Source organism: Centrocercus urophasianus, unplaced genomic scaffold (assembly GCF_019232065.1).
Source record: "Centrocercus urophasianus isolate 14NV4802_14NV808 unplaced genomic scaffold, USGS_Curo_1.0 seq_73, whole genome shotgun sequence".
Lineage (NCBI taxonomy): Eukaryota > Metazoa > Chordata > Aves > Galliformes > Phasianidae > Centrocercus > Centrocercus urophasianus.
The window spans coordinates 5,977,898-5,998,044 of NW_024885344.1; the positions used below are offsets into that span (position 1 = coordinate 5,977,898).

Below are 20,147 nucleotides of genomic sequence, written 5' to 3' on the forward strand. Positions count from 1 at the left end.
TCTGTAGTTGCTGGCTTCTGAAAGTGCAGTGCCTTGAGATACTGCATGAAAGGCACCAAATTCATGCAAATTGTTGTGGGTAATTCCCTGACAGTGCCATCTCTCTGACTTTCACCTCTCACTAATGCTCAGAGAAAGCAGTCTGTGCTACCAAGGAGATTCTTTGCATAAACAGCTTAAAAATATAAAGTACTCAATCAGGCACAGTGACACCATGAAAATGGTGCTACCTCTCATTGCTCTCTGGGAATTTTAAGGGAAGGGAAATTCTGAAAATGCACAATCTCCTTTACAATATGACATATCTGTTAGACTGCAGAGTGATCAGTGAAGGAGCTCCTCAATATGTTGAAGAGAATCATAAGCCACAGTAAAATAGACTGACTCCACTCAATTCAGTGATGATGTGCCAAGTTACCCCAAATGAGTCACTGCCCACACCCAGTATGTTTGATAAATAACAGCATCACACTCGTAAATCACAGAGGAGGGGGCTTATGTATCAATACAGTTCAACCCAATCCATTCACAACTGACCACACACAGCAACTATAATGGAATTAAGCTGTACCTTTTCACAAATGAAACAATGAGCTGGCATCCTTCAGTACTATTGACACGTAGGAAACACAAACATGGTCCAGTCAACATTTTCAGTCATACTGTGCCGTAGCACAAGAGAATAGCAAATATGTATAGGAATAGGAAGATTTCTTTTTCATCATTAAGGAAAAATCTCCAAGTCTCTATTTAAATAATGAGAGAGTGTCTCAGGATTTTGAAGTGCACTTAAAATTTATGGGCTCTAGACAATGGTGAAAACATTGGTTACAAATCACTCCAGCAGTGAATAGCTATGCAAGTGTTAATAGGACACTGGATAGAGTAGAGCCATGTTGGGACTAATTGCTCTTAATTCCTCCACACACTGGTGTTTCTAAGTCTCCTGTCAATCAGTGCTTACCGGACAATGTTAGGAAAACCTGCTAGGGTCGTAACTTCAAACGATCAGTTAAATACATGGCTGTGATACGGATTTTGAACAAACCATACTTACCTATCTTTATCCATAAACTGGGCAATGTCTACTGAATACTCAAGGTGCAGCCTCACCAGGGCTCAGTACAAGGGAATTATCACTTCCCTGCTCCTGCTGGCAACACTATTTCTGATACAAGCCAGGATGCCATTGGCCTTCTTGCCCACTTGGGCACACAACTGGCTCATGTTCAACCAAGGTTCAGTTGATCAATACACCCAGGTCCGTTTCTTCTATAGTCTTCCATCCACTCTGCCCCAAACCTGTAGCATTGCCTGGGACTGTTGTGGTCAAAGTGCAGGACACAGCACTTACTTTTGTTGAATTTCACCTCACTGGGCTCAGCCCAGCTATCCAGTCTGTTCAGATCCCACTGTAGGGCCTTTCTACTCTCAGGCAGATCAACACTTCCTCCCAAATCGATGTCATCTGCAAACTTACTGAAGGTGTACTCAATGCCTTCATCCAGGTTGTCAATAAGATACTGAACAGGACAGGACTCAATACCAGCTCCTGGTGAACACCACCACAACCAGCATGACTGGTTGCCAGTTGGATTTAAAACTTTCACCACAACTCTCAGGGCCCAGCCCTCCAGCCAGTTCTTTACCCAGCAAAGAGTGCACCTGTCCAAGCCATGGGCTCTGAGCTTCTCCAAGAGAATACTATGGGAGACAGTGCCAAAGGTCTTGCTAAAGTCTAGATAGACTGCATCAACAGTCTTTCCCTCATCCACCATGTGAGTCACACGATCACAGAAGGAGATCAGGTTGGTCAAGCAGGACCTGCCTTTCATGAAACCATGCTGGCTGTGCCTGATCCCCCAGTTGTCCTACACTTGCCATGTGATCTGACTCAAGATGATCAGTTCCATACCCTTTTCTGGCACTGAGATCAGGCTAACAGGCCTGTAGATTTCAGAATCTGACTTACGATCTTTCTTGTAGATGGGAGTCATGCAGGCAAGCCTCCAATCCTCTGGGACCTCTCAAGGAATGCTGAAAAATGGTGGAAACCAGCTTGGCTATCACCTTTGCCAGCTCCCTCAAGGTGGATCCCATCTAGCCCCATAGTCATGTGACAGTCTAGGTGGGTCTCTAACTGTTTCCACCTGAATCATGGGGGATTTATTCTGTTCCCCACGCCAGACTTTCAGGTCAGGGGGTAGCGTACCCCAAGAATCATTAGTCTGACTTTTAAAGACAGATGTAAAATAGGTATTGAGAACCTCAGCCTTCTCCTGAGCAGTCCCATTGCATGCCGCATCCAGTAAAGGATGGAGATTCTCCTTGGCCCTCCTCTTAATGTTAATGTACCCATATGAAAGTTTTTTGTTCTTTCTTACTATAGTGGCCAGGTTGAGTCCAAACTTGGCTTTTGCCTTTATAGTTTTCTCCCTTTGTGTCTCTTTCCAACCCCTTCTTCCACAGGTGATAAATTCTCTTTTTCTTCCAGAGCCTCAGAAGAAGTTCTCTGTTCATCCACACCGGTTTTATTCCCCGCCTGCTCATCTTACAGCAGAGGGGGACAGTCTGCTCCTGCACCTCTAAGACTTCCTTCTTGAGAACTGTCCAGCCTTCCTGAATCCCTTTGCCTTCAGGACTGAATCCCAATGAACCCTCCCTATCAGTGTCCTGAACAGTTCCAAGTCCGCCTTCCGGAAGCCCAAGATAGCAGTTTTGCTGAGCCCTCTCCTGACTTCATCAAGAATAGAGAACTCTACCATTTTGCAGTCACTCTGCCCAAGACAGCGCCCGACCTCCACATCTCCCACCAGTCCTTCTATATTTGTGAACAACAGAACTAGCAGGGTACCGCCCCCAGTAGACTCTCTTACCATCTGTGCCAGGAATTTGTCTTATACACACTCTAGAAACTTCCTAGACTGCTTCTTCTGTTCTCTATTTTGTTTCCAGTATATATCAGGGAAGTTGAATAAAACAAGGGCTGTCAATCATGCAACTTCTGCCAGCTGCTCCTAGAAAGGCTTTGTCTCTTCATCCTGACAGATCCTCACCAAGACATCTCCCCTATTAGTCTTCCTTCTGATTCTTACCCACAAAGTCTCAGTTTTATCTTTTCCAGTTGTAGCTCAATAACATCAAAATGGTCTCTAACACAAAAAGCCACACCACCATCCCTCCTTCCTTGCCTATGTTTTCTGAAGAGCTTATAGCCATCCATTGCAACACTCCAGTTGTGGAAGCAATCCCACTATGTTTCAGTAATGGCAACAAAGTCATAGTTTGCCAGCCGCATGATGGTTTCCAACTCCTCTCATTTGTTGCCTATGCTGTGTGCATTGGTGTAGATGCACTTCAATTGAGCCATTCACATCTCCCCCAGTCCCATCATATTTCCCACAGGCTTATCTCTAGCAAGCCTTGTTTTAACCTCCTCCCACTTCATACCTGGTTTAAAGTTCTCTCAATGAGCCTTGCTTTCTCCTTCCCTTTCCTGCTGTTCTATTCCTCTAAGGTAATCATTGTGCAGGCAAGATAGATGAAGATCAGAGCAAACTCAAGGGTATCCTAATCAGAGCTGCCAAAACACCACTGTAGGACCAGATGCACTGATCTTGCTCTCCTATCACGCTATTACAAGGACACTGTACTTTGAGTTTTTGACTGGTGTGTCAGGAAAACTGGAACTGGGCCTGTCACTTATAGCACCTTTTCTCAGATGGCTCCCACATGTCTTTATAAACTTTAGTAAATGAGTGTATAAACTAGGATCTGTCTACACATAAATCACTCTGTCCACCACTGAAGTACAGCCATCCCCAGGATGAAACACAGCAGCTGCTGTAAAATCACACCACAGCTCTACAAGCACAAATTAAGGCAATAAAGCATGCTGCATGAGGCAACTGAACGCTTGGAGGAAAGAAGGGGAACATGGTAGAGAGCATTTAGTAGTTATAGTTACCGAAGTATAAATTTGGCCGGAGAGGTTACTGTGTTTAACACTTGCATATCTGCAAATCAAAGCCATCTTCAACCACCTGTCATAACAACTTGGCCGTACTATTCTCCATGCTTTGGCATTCTAACCTCCTTTCGGAAAACTGCAAAGCACCTTGATAAGAGCAAAGCTGATGTGCTGAGCACAGGCTATAACCTAATCAAATTTCTTAGCAACTGACTTGATAACAAACTGTAGCTGTTATGCCCTCTTCCTCTTTCTTGCATGACAAATGAACATAGCATCTACGTATTCCTTGTTTTAAAATAACTCCTGTAACTTGCAAACTGTCCATGTGGATCTTATTTTCTAGGCTAAATGTAGCTAATTACAGTCACTCAGGGGACTGAACTGTTGCATCCTTATTTTTATTTTGGAATAGGCTCAAGCAGTGTGTTGTCCTCTGTCAAATTACAATCTGTTTATAATAAGAATGGAGCTACACAGATTACAACCATGAATTTCCTTGCTTAAAAGACAGTTCAGGAACAGTCATCTCCCTGCTCTCCTCAGCTGTATAGTCATGTACGTTCTCTGATAAACCTGAAAATAGAAAAGTATGGGGAAATGATTTGAAAGGTTCTTCCAATCAATTCAAAACACAGGACATTGCTTGGGATGACACTGTGTGTACTACTCACATGAAAAAAATCACTAATTTGAGTGCCATCTCTCTACATCATGTTTTATCTTCCCTGCTACAATTGTTCCTAGTTCCACAATTCCCCTTTGATGTTGCAGAGGCCAAATATTCTTCTTAGAAAATCAATGGAGTCTAGCATTATTCATTTGGATTGTATTGTTACTGAAATACTAATAAAATGAGTGACAGCTCAGACAGACCATATCAAATGGATTAGTGTTCCAGCTTGGATCAGGAGCATGCTTACAAGCAAGCCTGTTGCACAGGTCCACACTACAGTCTTCAGGGTTGCCCCCAGGGTTCCTTTAATAGCACTTAAAGTAGAAGATCATTGCAACTGCTAGGTGGCCTTTGTTGCGCAGGATCAGATAAGAAGTAACCCAAAATAAAGTCTCCAAGATGTGTGCAGTGTGCACCCAGCAGCCCTCACTGCCATCTGTGCCAGACTGTGAATCTGTGTCTGTGGGAGCACAGTACTTGTTAATACAGCTATGGCCATGTAAACGGTCTCCCTCCATGAAAAGTCTACAAAAAGTTAATGACAGCTTCCAGGGCAAATATTCCTCAACAGCTTTTTATGCAATTACATTGAAAAGTATATTAATTCACATACTGATCTACACACATATAGAACGGACATCATGAACATGTCATATTTAAAGATCTCTCCCAGCAGTTTCACTTTAGCTTCTTTGGCTGTTAGTTTTAATGAATTGGAGAGAAAGTGAAACATATTCTCCTTGAGGTTACATAACAGGGATCTCTCCTGTGCAACTCTGCCGCCAGTATTAATCAGTAAATCACAAATATTCCAGGCCACACTGCACCTTCACAACTTTGCAAGCCTAAAGGAAGTCAACTGAGCTAACTGGACTTGATTAGGTCTGTTGCTGTATGTGAATGAAACAAGTAAATATATGGTCCAACTAGAGCATCATAGAGCTAATGACCTAGGAGAATAAACTGAATTCTGTAAGTCAGAATGTAGCACATCAATGGTTTCATTGTATTAACTTACACCAGAGATATATCTGATCTTATGTATACACCTGATTTAGCAGGCGGCAACCCTGCACATAGCATGAAGGTTGGAACTGGATGATCCTTAAAGTCCCCTCCAATTCAAACCATTCTATGATTCCATGATAATTCTATATGAAGCATGCACTGAGGAAAAGCTCAGCTGTTGTCCATCTGCACTCTCAAAGTTAAAAGAATCTGATGGAGAAGCACTACTCTCAAACCATCTTCACGCAAGACAAAACATACATTCTGTGTACACAAATTCTGGCTTTTCTATTTGCCCAACCAAAAGGAGGGAAACAGTAACACTTTGAATGGGCATACTTTTACCTAATCAAGAACTTTATATTGCCAGCCAAGGAGATAATCATAAGACTCTTTTCTTGTTCTCTAAGTACAATACAGTGCATGGAATGCATAGAAAGCATAAAACTACCAAATTGTATCATCAAGGATTTCAGTATGCAAATCCAGCATATAAATTGGGCAAGACAGTCATCCCTTGCGTCATTTTTTGTCGGTTGGCCTTTTGAGCCAATACAAAAAAATAAAGTAGAAAGAAAAAGATAAAGCCACTCAGCCTGAATTCTCATAACTAACGACTTGTGTGGAGTACAACAATGGTTGCCGGACTGTCTGCTAGATACGCAAAATGCTGCTGATGATTAACCAGGAAACGTGAACTTCCTTGATAAATAAAGAAAATGAAGGAGAAATCATTCTAAAACAATATCAGAGAATTACATATGAGTGACTTCTTTTTTTAAGCACACACTTATACTCTGCTCCTGAAGAAAAAATAAAGGAATAAACTTTGAAGCCTATGATTAATAATAACTCTCTTCACATACTTACAAAGATCACAGTTGACCACAGAAAGAAAAAAATCATCTGGACAATAGGAAACTATAAAAATGTCTATTTTTGGAATATAACCATAGCTGGTTAATTTCAACAATGTCAGATATTTTGTAAAGGTTAAATTTCCATTATGACACAAAGATCCTGAGTCATTTCTTCAGTTGCTGAAAAGTGACATCATTTAACAATTTCAAAATGAATGAACAGTAAATAAAGAAATAAAACAGAAAAGAGCCCCACAGTAAATATCAATATATGTAGACCAATTTTGAAGTTTTGCTCCAAAAAATCTCTACTTCAAATAGGTACTGTGTCTCTCATAAGCTCCTGACTGAAAATCAGAGGACACACCATCAGCAAACATAAAATATTATTCACTTTAAGGCAAATTAGAGCTAACTATTGACCAAATAACTTTCCTCTATTTCTCCTTCACATATGAAAGAGAAAAACTAGGGTAACAATGTGCAAATCTTCACAGCATATTAATAAACAGTACACAAAAAACTGATGCAAATAGGACCCATGCATGTGTCATGTCTGTGTGATGTCCGTATTGCCTAACTCCCTGCAAAAAGCTCCACACTAGCATATTGTACTCACGTGTTTTGCTGAGAACTCATCTATCTCCTGAAGCAGCTTCTCCTGGCACTCCGGGTTGGTTGCTAGCAAATACGTGGCAAAGGACAGTGTGCTAGTGGTGGTCTCATACCCAGCAATCAGGAAGAGAAAAGCCTGGCCTGCTATTTCATCCTCAGTTAGCATCTTCTGAGCCTTTTCAGATGGGGTCTTGTCAACAAGAGGCACCTCATTTTGGCTGGAAGTGGTGGCTGGACAGATCTTATCAAAATATTCACCTGCTAAGGCATCAGCTGAGTTGCGGGAGTCAAGCATCCACTGGAGAAAATCTCTGCGCCTCTGCAGAACACAGGGTGAGAAGAAGCACAATGAATGAGAAGAAGCACAAAGAATGGGTCACAGAGCAATGCCTTTATCTATGGGAGATGAAAGGAGAGAGTTGTTTCCTATTTATACTGCCCACTCATAGGACAGGCAGCAACTTTTCACTGAATGAAGAGACTTCTATAAATCAGCTAGAAATGCCACCACTAAGAGCCTACCACTGTGTTCTTCTCTAAAGGACAAGGCTCATCTGCCTCCAATATATAAAGGTACATATTTTCACAGAGGATTGCTAATGGCTCACTCCAAACAGAGCTTCTTTCAACTGCAGGGTGAGCCTTTCACACTTACTGGAAGTACTTTGACATACTCAAAGCATGGTCCAAGGCACATCTGCCAAGCATGATGCAATTCTAAGCAATTCCTGCTTAGCTTGTTCTTCCAGCATTTTTGACCCATCTGTTTGGAGGCATCATCCCCACTTATTCACATGGTCCAAAATATGAAAGGTCTCCTACATTTAGGTTGGCATCTACAATCCTTCCTGTACCAATTTGACAAGACAGGACTAGAAACCAATGTCAACAAACTATCAAAAAATCAACAAATTTAATGAGAAAGTACAGTTGTAAACATTCTGATATCAATGCAGGTTTTTTTTTATTATTATTATTTTATTATTATTATTATTTTTTAACATACTTGCAGAAGTGAACTACAACTGTAAGCACTCCTCTGCTAAAATATTTGTCTGGGCAACCTGTCTTTGTAAAACATCCATTGAATGATTGTACTGTTATGAAAACTGTTTTCTTCTGCACCAGCCTCTGACAGACAAACTCTAATAAGCAGACCCATGGGCAAGAGTGAGTTGACTCCAAACCAGCCTGGACAGCAAGCTTGATTAGGCTTTGAAATATAACCCAAAAGGTTTAAATTGACATTTTCAAGTGGGCATAATAGAATTGTGCTGAACCTAAGCCATAAGGCTATATGATTGATTTTCAATTCCTCAAATACCAACAGAATACATGATAGCTCAAGGACTTAAAGTGTAAGTGGACTTACAGTACCAGCACATGACAACTTGTGCACTGGGACGCACAAGAGAAGGGACCAAGTCTTTCTTACAGAAAAGTAAAACCAAACCAATCCAAACCCTGTAAACCTGCATGTAACTATTATGAAGAAATCATTTCAATGTCTGCTAATAGAGAGACAAAGAAATGGGAAAATGAGAGGAAAGGACAGAAAAACAAGATAAGACTAAGGAAGGAGTAACTAATACAAACGTCAAAGGAATTAATCAGGTAGTTTTTTTCTATATGACATGGAAAAGAGAGCAATGAAACAAGAGAAATATTTAGTTGTGCTTTTCTCTGCTGCCAACAAACTGTTCTGACTGAGAACAAGTAATTGCTACAAGCAAAAAGGAGTGGTTATTTTGAAGTCTGAGTAATAGAAGGAATTAGCATACTGCATCTTTAGCAGCTCCCTCTCTCCATTCCACAGAGACTTTTCATTTTGCACACGTACATTACGTACTTATACTTATGTCCATAGTGTATATTGTATCCTGCTATATCTGAGACCTAATGCTCCAGAGAGTAGCAGAACTACTCACTGTGCTCAGAAAGCAGTCTACAAATTGGCCAAACTGCATCACCTTCAAGTGCTTCTCCTCCTGAGAAGTGAAGGCACAGAAAGCAGAATTATATACATACTGCTCAGTAAATAAGCCAGCTATGAAAATACTTCCTTGTGCCTAGACTTAAGCACAATCTCCAGATTCAAACTGTTGATTCTAGTCAACTGTTACAGAATAATTCCACTCTTTTATTTTCCTTTAGACTGCAGGGAACAAGATTTCATGCATACACATGCTATCCACAGCTGAAAGTTCTACTTAGCATCTCCAGGAGGAGTTTATTAACAAGCTGGGAGTCCATATACTGTACAACTGAGAGTCCAGCTCTTGGTATGGCCAACACTTCAGGTATTACACCTGTACATATATTTGGGTTACATGGTTACAAACCAAAACAAAACACTTCCACTGTGTTAATTAGCGAGTGAATAAACTAGAACAGTAAAATAATGAACTGCATCTGTAGAGATATTCCCTTTTCTTCATACAACTAGTCCATCATTGCCTAAACTGCTTTTAAAACAATATAATTACATTCATATTCATTTGAGTTGTACTACTGCAATATAATATTGTTCAAATGGCAAAACATTTGGAAAAATTCTGTATTTATCCTTCTCTAGCGGTGAATTTTCTTGTAAATAAATTCATTGCTCTCCAAGGACTTGCAGTCCCAAGTCATGAACTGTAAGCTGAATCTGGTCTTTTATTTAGACAATACATTCTCTGGAGATCCTACAAAATGTTTCTCCAGCCTTAGATAAAATCAGATCTGGACCTTGTACAAAGCATATTGTTAATGCTGTCATAGAACAGGGATAATCACAATGACTACTGAATGAAAACTCATTCATGAGAATTTTTGCTGAAAACAAACTCAATGAATGCTAGCACTAGTGAATATTCCCAAGAATGTGCTCTGAAATGCCTCCATGGCCATTTTGAGGGGCTATTTCTATTACTCTCATAATATATTTGGTTAGAAATTCAAAACGTTGTCTCATTACAGAATCTGCTTATAAGGTCACACTATCTAGAAACAACTGACTATCTGTGCTACGCAGTTTGTTCACAGGTGAGAACAGGTTGTTAAGAACAATAGTTTCATAAACAATCCTTACAAAAAACACATTCATCTCTAAAATTTGAGCAATAGTGAGAGGAAAGGAGCATAACATTTGTAAGATGCAAGCTTTGTTCAAGATAATTTTACACAATGCAAGGAAATATATTTTAGCAAAGATTCTCTTCCTTATGGTTCATTCTACTTCACTTTAGGCATCAGTATAGAATGCTATATAAAAATAATCATCAACCCAAGCGAGAGAAAAGATTTCCAGGGTTATAACCAGTCATAATGAAACATATTTTTCTTCCGCACCATCAGAATAGAAAAATCACTCTGACTCAAAAACCTAACAATGGCAATAGAGGCAAATACTAGCATAAAACCAAATATAATTGGATTTTTAAGTGCTGGAAATGAGGAAAAGGTATCTCATGAAAATTCACAGGGTTTTTCTCTACTTAGGTTAACGGCAGTAAAGAAAAAAAAAAAATAGAAAAAGAAAAAAAATAAGCCAGTTCTTCAACATGACAACAGACCAGGCACTGACAGTGTCACTGCACAAAAACATTCTCTGGTCATCACGTGTGGCTGTTGGCTTCCTTTACCATTAGGGACATTTGTTTGATTTTCCTTACAAAAAGCAAAAGCCCATAATAGCCTCTATCCTGTCCTCTGATACTTGCATAGTTATGTTACAATAGCCTTAGAAACGAGTTCCTGCTTCAAAAGAATGGTGTAGACTCTAGTTTGCCATGATACAACAGAGAGTTTATCATTAAGCCAATGATTGAATGGAAAGATACTACTTGAAAAATTGTAATTTGAATGCAGCATGGACAGTGTATGCCTAACTTGGTGGTGACACAGACATCCCCTTTGAAATATATAATAAGACAAGTTCTACTTTCAGCTTCCTTGAGATAGACACCTTGCAATATATTTCCTGACACAAGTGTTCTGGGCCATATCATTTCTCTCATTAGCCTCCTTAAGCATCACCTGGCCATGCAGAGAAATCATTCTGCACAGAACTGTAATGAGCTATGTGCTACGTACTGGAAGAATAGATGTGTGCTATACCAGGAAAGGCAGTAACTATCACCCCTCCTTAAATCACCACTTTCAAGTTTTGCAACTGTCAGAAGAAAAGAGAGATATCATTCACATGCAGTGCGTCATGGTTCTTCTCACAGAGGACGAGGATCTTGGGGGAAGGGGGATGTCTCTAGATCTTCCCATCCTAAACAGAGAACTGTGCTTTTATATCAACTACTGACATACTGGCCAACCTTTTGGCAAATTCACTACTGATTTGGGGATCCAGGGGACCCTTCAGTTACATTTTCAATAGAGAGACTGAGGCATATGAATCTTCTGCTAGATAATGTGAAAAAATTACCTAAGATAGACTATCAAATGTACGAGGGCAGCTCCAAAAGTAATGTCTCCTATTTTATTATGTTGGCCCATAGCGTCAGGAGAAAGTTGGTGGTATGGCGGTAGAAGTCAAACCTTCTCACTAATATTGCATTCCATGTTGTTGCTGTGTGACAGATGGCAGCAGAGAGGCAGTCTGACCAAATGCGTCTGACATAGAGGTGCGTATGAAAAAAAAGGTGCATCGCTGAATTCTTCCATGCAAAAAAATGGCACCCACTGGCATTCATCGACACTTGTTGAGCATTGATAGAGACCAAACAGTGAATGCGAGCACAGTGAGGCTGTAGATGCTGTGTTTCAGCAGTGGTGACAGTGATGTGAAAAGACAAGGCACTTTCCTGGCAGCCACACATAGCTTTCACACCATGAAATGAAGACCATCTTGATCAGCTCATCCACATAAATCAGCAGATTATGACCAGGGAATTGCATACAGAGCAAAATGTCGGCTTTGATGCATTGGAACTGATGGTGGCAATGCTGGACTGGAGTACCATCAAATTTGTGCCAGGTGGGTTACACAAATATACAAGAACAGAATGAACACCGTATGCAAATTTGTCAGGACCTATTGAACCAATATAAGACTGAAGGTGATGGTTTCCTGGATCACATCATTACTGGTGATGACCTGTGGTGTCACCACTACGTGCCAAAGTCAAAACAGCAGCTCATGGAGAGTTGACGTGAATTCCCTATCAAAAAAATATTTCAAGACACAGTCCTCGGTGGGTAAAGTACTGTGCACTGTCTTTTGAAATAGGACAGAGGTGATCCTTCTGGACTTATGGGAACCCACACAAACCACAAGCTCTGACAGCTACTTAGTCACAGCAACTGTGACTAAGCTGAAGGCTTGAGCTTCCAGACCTGAGAAGAAGACAACTTTTCTCTGGCAGCACTACAATGCAAGACCCCATAATGGTTTAAAGATCATGGAACACACTATCTTGGCTAGGCTGCCCTTCCACTCCCACCATATAGTCAGGATTTAGCATCTTCCATCCATTTGGGCCAATGAAAGTTGGATTGTATGGGCAATGTTTTCCTGGCAATGACACTGTCAGAGCAGCTGTGGAACAGTGGGTCACTTGCACCGGTTCACATTTTTATGAGCAGGGTGTGAATGCTCTTGTTCATCGGTGGTGAAAATGTAACGGTGGTGACTATGCGGAAAAAAACCCAGCATTTTGTAGCTGCGAATTTGCTCAGTCAAATAATGTTATCGTGCTCTTTGTATGTGTTGTAGTTTCCTCGGAATAAATAGCAGGCATTACTTTCAGAGCAACTTACACCTCAGTTTTTGTTCCTAAAGCTGTGAGTTCACTTGGATTTTGTACAAAGTATAGTTGAATTTTGTACTACTTCAATAGTTCAATTCCCTGTCTTGAGAATATATCAAAACTATGAAAAGCAACTTAAGGAATCAGTCTAGAAAACATGATTACTTAGTATTCTGTAAAGCACTTGTGGTGAAAAAGTCATGCAAACATGATGCTGTTAGTACAATACTACACAAAGTAAGTTGTGCAGACCTTCCTAGCCCTTCTGAAATCCCTGATGGCAGCTCAAAAAAACAGAAGCTAAGCTTCAGAATCCTTATCTAACTGATGTAAAGCTCCGATCTCAGTGAAATATTCTGTTCTACAAACTCATAGAAACACTGCTATATTCGTTTATATCAAGGTCACTTTTTGTAAGTTTAACTAAGGAAACATCTTTTTAGGTGAGGACCCTGAGTCACACTGCAGTTATCAGTAAAGCACTACAGTAGCTACCAAGATCCTCTTGAAAAAGAGGCACAAAATGCCGTCCCACTATAACTATCATTTTTCCAAACAGCTTTGAAAGGGTCACATTCAACCTCACCAACAGGTTTCATTTGATTTCTCAGTGAAATCACAAAATAAGCCAGTCTCTCTGCAAACACACCAGCCCCTATACCTCTTAGAGAGATCTTCCTTTCACCTTGTGCTTGAATTTAGAAGCTGGAATTATCTGGGAGGCCAGAGCTGATAGCCTTGCAGGCTGTGGGGACTGCACTCTTGCTGACAACGCTCAACACTGGAAGGACTCTGTTGAACTGCAGGGTCTGACCGTTGTTCAAGAGCAGTTGGCAGAAAAAAATGTTTTGTTTGCATTTGTTAACATCAGCTGGAGGATCCACTGCAATGTTTTGATAGTAAATGAGCTTCTAAAGGCACGCAGGTCTTACAAAGCAATGTGATTTGAGTTAAAATCCTGAGTAAATTCAAAGCAAAAAAAAAAAAAAAAAAAAAAAGTATTCACTGAGCATTCACTTGGAAATTGGAAATCTTTGTCAACCTGGTCTAATCTTAACATTTGCAGTGAAACCCCAGACTGGGAAGATTTCTTATTATTTTGGGCTTGTTCTGCTATTTTTACATATTGTCAGCTCTAAACTCCATGGGAGATTCTGGCTATAGTCTACTGAAGTAAGAGAGCACAAGTACTGAATGACACCATATCTGATGTCAAAAGCCACATAAATGCCTTTGCTTTCTGCTTCAAAGAAGAGTCCCTATAACAATATCACAAAAATGCTCCCTGAAATGCCAAGCAGGACCCAGAATGGGCAGGCGTTGCCAGCAAGCTGTTCAAAGCACCTTGGCATGGAAAGTATAAAACATTTCCTGCATGTGTCTGATGTTGTGGGATTTTTCGTTTTGTTTTTTGGTTTGTTTTTTTTTAATAATTATTATTTTTAAGTATAAATTCAAGCATCACATAGATTACAGATTTTATTGGTTGAGTTGGCTACCACATCTACAGAGTAGCCAATGTGAATTGGCAGTTAAAGCACTGACCACTAGAAGCCAGGATGCTGAGAGCTGAGTTCTGTATTTTGCCTTTAAAATACATTTACAGCTTCTCCATCTGTAAAATCGGTACAACGCACATCAAACCTCAGAAAACCCCATGTGGAAAAGCTAATGATGATTCAGAAAACCCTCTAAGACCTAGGATGAAAACAGATTTACAGACTCAGAGAGTTTAAAGCAGAAAGCACCATCACATCAGAGAAAGAGGCTACTCCATCCCCTCACCACAAAGCAGGATCAGCCAAAACAGCCCTGACAGCGGTTTGTCTAACCTGCTCTTAAAAACCCAACCAGGCTTCAGATTCCCACAGCCTCCGCAGGTGGTCTGCCCTAGCTCTGAGCCATTTTTGTCACTGGAGAGTTTTCTCCTCCTGCAGGGAGTCACTGCACACTTTGAAGATCATCAGATGGCACCCTGCTGCATCTCCTGTGTCTGGAGTTCCACAACTCGTACTTATACGTGTCTATATATTTAAGATACCTCAGTAGGCCTCTAACAAAGCATGAAGGTGAGAGAGAACCATACTGCTATACGTTGCTTAGTACAAGAGATGAGAGAGAAAAGCATTCTGGTGCTACTGTTTTCTTCCTTCCTTGGGGATTTTGCACAGAACTTCTATTCTGGTCCAAGGAGTTGACAATAATCTCTTTGGCTCCCATTCATACACGCTGAGCTTTCAGGCAGTGGAACAAACTCTGGTACTTGAAGCTCTACAACCTCACTTGGGCTTTGGGCAAACAGAGAATTTCTCAGTTGGTTTACATCTTCATGCTGCCACTCAGGCATTCCGTCCTTCAAAAAGTAGGGTTAAATTAAGAGCGTTTAGTTATCTACAGAGGCACAGGCAAACCTAATTGGACCTGAAAGAGCAAAGTGTGGGGGCATTTCTTATTTCTTTGTTAGGGCCTCATCTCCCTTCGCCTGATGATGCTGCAAGTGGCACTAAAGAGCTCACATCTTGAAAGACAACAGATGTGTTCTGAAAACATCCCCACGTAATCCAGAGATGATTTTAAATTTTGGTTCTCGCTGTTAGTGAAGAGAGAGCAAAGAACTACTTCTACTTGAGACAAGCTGAGCGTAGGTCTCCATGGCTCACACGGAAGGAGGATGTTTTTGATCTTAAATATGTAGACCTCTTGCCTGAGATCCCTTGGCTGAAGGCAGTTATGGGATGATGAGTAATTACAATTATGGACACTGAATGCCATCACTCACACATTATCACCCAATCACCACTACACACCTTATAGAAGCGTGCCTCAAATGACAGTGGAACCTCTTCGTTCTATATTTGCAAAACATTCAGCGTAATAAAACACTGATAATGACTGCTGCTATTATCAGTAAATATGGGGTATGTGCATGCTGTAGCTATGTTTCCTCTGCTTGCACATGCTTTGCTTTTCAAAGGTGGAGGAGTGAGGTTAACAGAAAGCACAGCAGGCAAATGCAGTAAGTGACAAAGTAACTGGGGAAGGAGAAGAGCTTGGGCCAGGACCCCTATGCCCATCAGTGAGTGGAACTGGTACAAACTCCCAGAACAGCACAGAGCTGACCACCCTGCTGCATGCTGTATGCACACACCCTCTCCCCAAGCTTATCTGGCCTTCTAGTGAACCATCCAACACTCCTCCCCTCCTCTATTTGCAGGAGGAAGGGAGGATGCAGGAAGGGAGTGTTGTAGGATAAGTGCCTGACACCCAGCAACTTGACCCTCAAGTGACTCAAACCGCTGAATAAAGGCTGCTGTTGCAGACAGCCCCACTGCCATTTTTATTTTATTTGCCAGAGATTATAATTGTATTTACTTAAATTTAATTTCTGTTTAATAATCAGTCCTGGTTTTAGCAGTTGCCTGACATTCACAGATAATGCATAGAAATCTCATTATTTCTCCTTTATTCTTCATTCTTCCTTAAAGCCCCACCACTCACTTCAAACAGCCACCAAGATGTCTGGTAGCTTTAATGGTCACATCCTGTCTTCCCCCATCTCTTCCCACAGTTTGTTCCAGATTCTCCCTTTCTGTACCATCTTACATACACACTGCATATATTGCAGGAAGGAACACCTCATTATTCTGTTTTGTGAGGGCATCAAGTAATTCTGGGTAACAAAAAATCTCATTATTTTTTAACTAAGCTAATTACAACTGTTAAACTGGTGTAAAAGATATGTGCTGCTATGAAAAGCACAGTGCTATTTATCGTCTTTATTAGCAATCTGAAAAACACCACTTTCCTTACTATTGCTTTTCTGAGCAACTGCTCTCCAGTGCTGGTGGGCAATCCCACTCCTACTTTATCCATTCACAATCACACCTGCACGCTACAGCAGGATTTATATCAGATCTTTGGCTATGTTAAACTGGCTTTTACCAATAGTACATAAATCTCCTCTACATGTGGATCTCCACTCCTGTGCGTGAAGGGGTACTGATTTTCAGCACAGTTGGTAAAAACAGCATTGGGAAGGAAAGGATTATTTTCTGCCCAGTGACCAAAAACAAATTGTGTTATTCTCTGCAGTTTCATGGATGCTCGGTTCAGTTATGAGCTTTATCCAATAGATGGCTCCTCAGTAGCAGGAAGCATTCTCACCCTGCCCTCCTTCCCTTCAGAGAGTTTCAGTTCGACTTTCTAATATTTACACGTCCATTATCTTGCAAATATAGGCATTTTGCACACACTGATAAACACACAGAAGAAGCATGTTGTGCATGAATGAAAGAACAAAAGAAAAATTAGACGGCATTTTATGTATTTTCATGCCACTTTGTCCTCTGCCAGTATAGAGATGCATGAAAAATAACAGTCAGGCAGCACCGTGGTCTGGAATGCTTCCTAAAGTCACACACTGAAGAAAAAAAAAACAAATTCAGAAACACATGAATATTAACAGTATGTCAGAATACCAGCTGTCTTTCTCCCTGAAAATAGGAGGACATCTCCCACATCTTACAGATCCATGACTGAGCAATACTTAAGCAACTTACAGGCATCATTACTCCTCTGTCAATGAAAGATTTTTCACAAGGAAAAAAAAATCCTATGTGCAATTATTGATATAATGAACCAGGAGAGCTCTGTGTAATTGGCAAAATGAGACAGAGTGCAAGTTAATATCACTATGAGTAACAATGCCATTTCTGGGATGGGGAGAGTGAATAGGCTTTTGTTGTTTCCAGAAAAACATAATAGGAATAATAATAGCAAACCTTGAAACATTAATTACATTCAGACAAATCATGTTTATCCCAGACATGCAATTGTGACTTTCCTCAATTAGAATAGTAATTCTTAGTCTTTTCTGTTCTGAGATCCATCTCTTATCTCACGAAGATCTGGTCACACACCTGCCAGAGACCCCAACTTAGAGATCATGACCCTCTGGTCAGACCACACAAGTGAAAAGTGAAAACAGAACACCCACAATAAATAATAAATCTCGCAGAAGCCAGCTCATGACTATTTAAATCCCTACAGATTAAATCCCTACACTTCAGTGGGACACAACTACCAGCCCACTATACCTGCTGTTAGCATCTAAAATAATAGCGTTCCTAATAATAACATTTATGCTTAAAATATTAAGTTGCTTTGAAAAATGAGGAAAAGGCACCAGTTTAGTATAAACATACACATAAATATATACATAGAAATGCATATTTTACCAATCCTAACATTAGCACAATTACAACCATTATAACAACTGTCAAGAAAAGAAATAAATGTTTTGCTCTTGTTCAAAGCTCAGCACACAATCACTGTTTACACTTCAGTGCTCCAGAAGAACTTGCCAAATGCCATACCTCAAATCAGCTTTTTGTTAGCTAAAAATTGGAAAACGTGTACCAACCCACACTGCATACTTCAAAACAAGCTCACAGGCTTTGACACTATTGCTCTCCCCTGTTGTGAACAGACAGCCCAAAGAGTCCTCCAGCCTAATGGGTATGGAGCATGAAACCAGGACATGCAAGGGTAGCTTTGTGCTCTGGGGACCCCTCCGTTAGCACAGGGGCCCTCTGTGTTCCCAGACCTTGTCATAGCACGCAGCAGCTGGGGCACTGCTCTACATCATGCAAGCAGCATGGCCAGTCCAATACTGGTAAAACAGAGAAGGTTCACCTTTCCTTTCTCTCCCTTGGGATGCTGCAGCCAGCAGAACTTACCCCAGCCCAAAGCCAAGCCTGCATACTTGACCCCCCTTCTCTTTTTAAAGGGTTGAGTTACAAACACACAAAATCACAGCTCGCAACTGAAATACTGACAATGCTTTCCACCATGGAGCAGTTTAAAACAGGCAGCAATGATATTCATTAAGCTGTTAATAATGGATTGTGGCACAAAGCAATTTATCAAGTTTCCATTGTAATTAAAATCACTGAATATTTGGGCACTTGCAATGCACCTAGCTCTCCCTGCTTCTGAAGCTTTACATTTTAATGTGAATTATGGCTCCCTCTCCCAAGAGACCTGCTAAAAAGCCCATTTTAATTGGTATGTTTTTAATTGAGATTACATTATTAAAAAGTGTACGTTTCTGATGATGAGAGAAAGAAGGTGTTTGGCTCCCCTCTAGCCTCTGTCTCCCTTAGATATAGCCTGCTTATCCCAGAAGGTGGAAAAAAAGAAAGAATAGTCACTCTGGAGAAAGTGAAGAGATCTCTGCAAAGCCAGAAGATACAAAGGCAGGGCAAGGACGCCATCGACTTTTGCTGTGCAGGATTTCATAGGCAAATTTTCAGAGAGGGAGAGAAATTGTTGCAATTGTTCAGGCTGTTCTTTTGCAAAAGGCAGAGTAAGGAATGCTATGCAGATTCCTGTCTTGCAGCCAGCTGACATAGATGGCATGTTCCAAAAAACCTTTCCTTAAGGCTCCTAGTGACAGAGAATCTGTCATTTCCCATAATAAGGGACTCAAATGTTAAATTATCCTCCAAATCCAGAGACGGCCACAAGCAGCTGAGGTTTACCAAAGGCCTCCAGCTCTGCTGGCTCCAACAGGCTGAGGAAAGAGAGGCAGCATCCAGGGCAGCTCAGGCATGGTGGCAACAAGAGAATGGCCCCAGTGAACAAAGTTGGCCACTTTCACAATGATGTGGCCTTCAGGTTCAAAGGAAAAGCAGCTTCATGTACTTGACATCAAAATGCTGACCACATAAACGGTTCTCTTGTTGGCAAGATGGGCTGCTGTCAGTGTCTCTTATAGTATAGGTCTGCTAACATAAGTAGAAGAAAAGAAAAGGGAGAAATATCAAAGGAGTGCAAAGTAGATACTAACAGTTGAGATAGATCAAGGGAAAAACCTCCGGAGATCAAAACATACCAACAAATGGACAAGATGGTTGAACCAGAATGAAATATCATAGAACAGCTTTTTCATAACTACTTCAGAAATGGTCAGGCTGTATTGCAAAAAGAAGGCAAACCACGGGGCTAAGGGGTTATTGTAGGCAAATGAAGACACAGAGAGACTAACAGAAACATTTCAACATCACCCAGCAATATCACAAGTGCTGCAACTCCTCTTGTAGTTTGGAGAGACAGAGAGGAAGGAAGGTGAATCAGTAACAGATGAAAGAAATATGAAAGATAAAATTAAAAATGATAATACTGATAGAGAAATGAAAAACTGTTATACCGGTTAGGTCAGTAAATCTATAATTTTTTTCTAAATTAAGAATTTAGATGCTCTCCAGTTACAC

The 20,147-nt window shown here is 40.7% G+C and overlaps 1 protein-coding gene across 7 annotated transcripts in view; it reads right to left on the minus strand.

Annotated features, from left to right (window-relative positions):
- The window catches only part of TBXAS1 (thromboxane A synthase 1), a 234,721-nt gene that overhangs the window by 62,979 nt on the left and 151,595 nt on the right, over positions 1–20,147 (minus strand). For all 7 annotated transcript variants that reach the window (XM_042837930.1, XM_042837931.1, XM_042837927.1 and 4 more), the window contains one exon: positions 7,134–7,448. In XM_042837930.1, the coding sequence (XP_042693864.1) occupies positions 7,134–7,448 (315 nt within the window). The remainder of the gene's footprint in view (positions 1–7,133; positions 7,449–20,147) is intronic.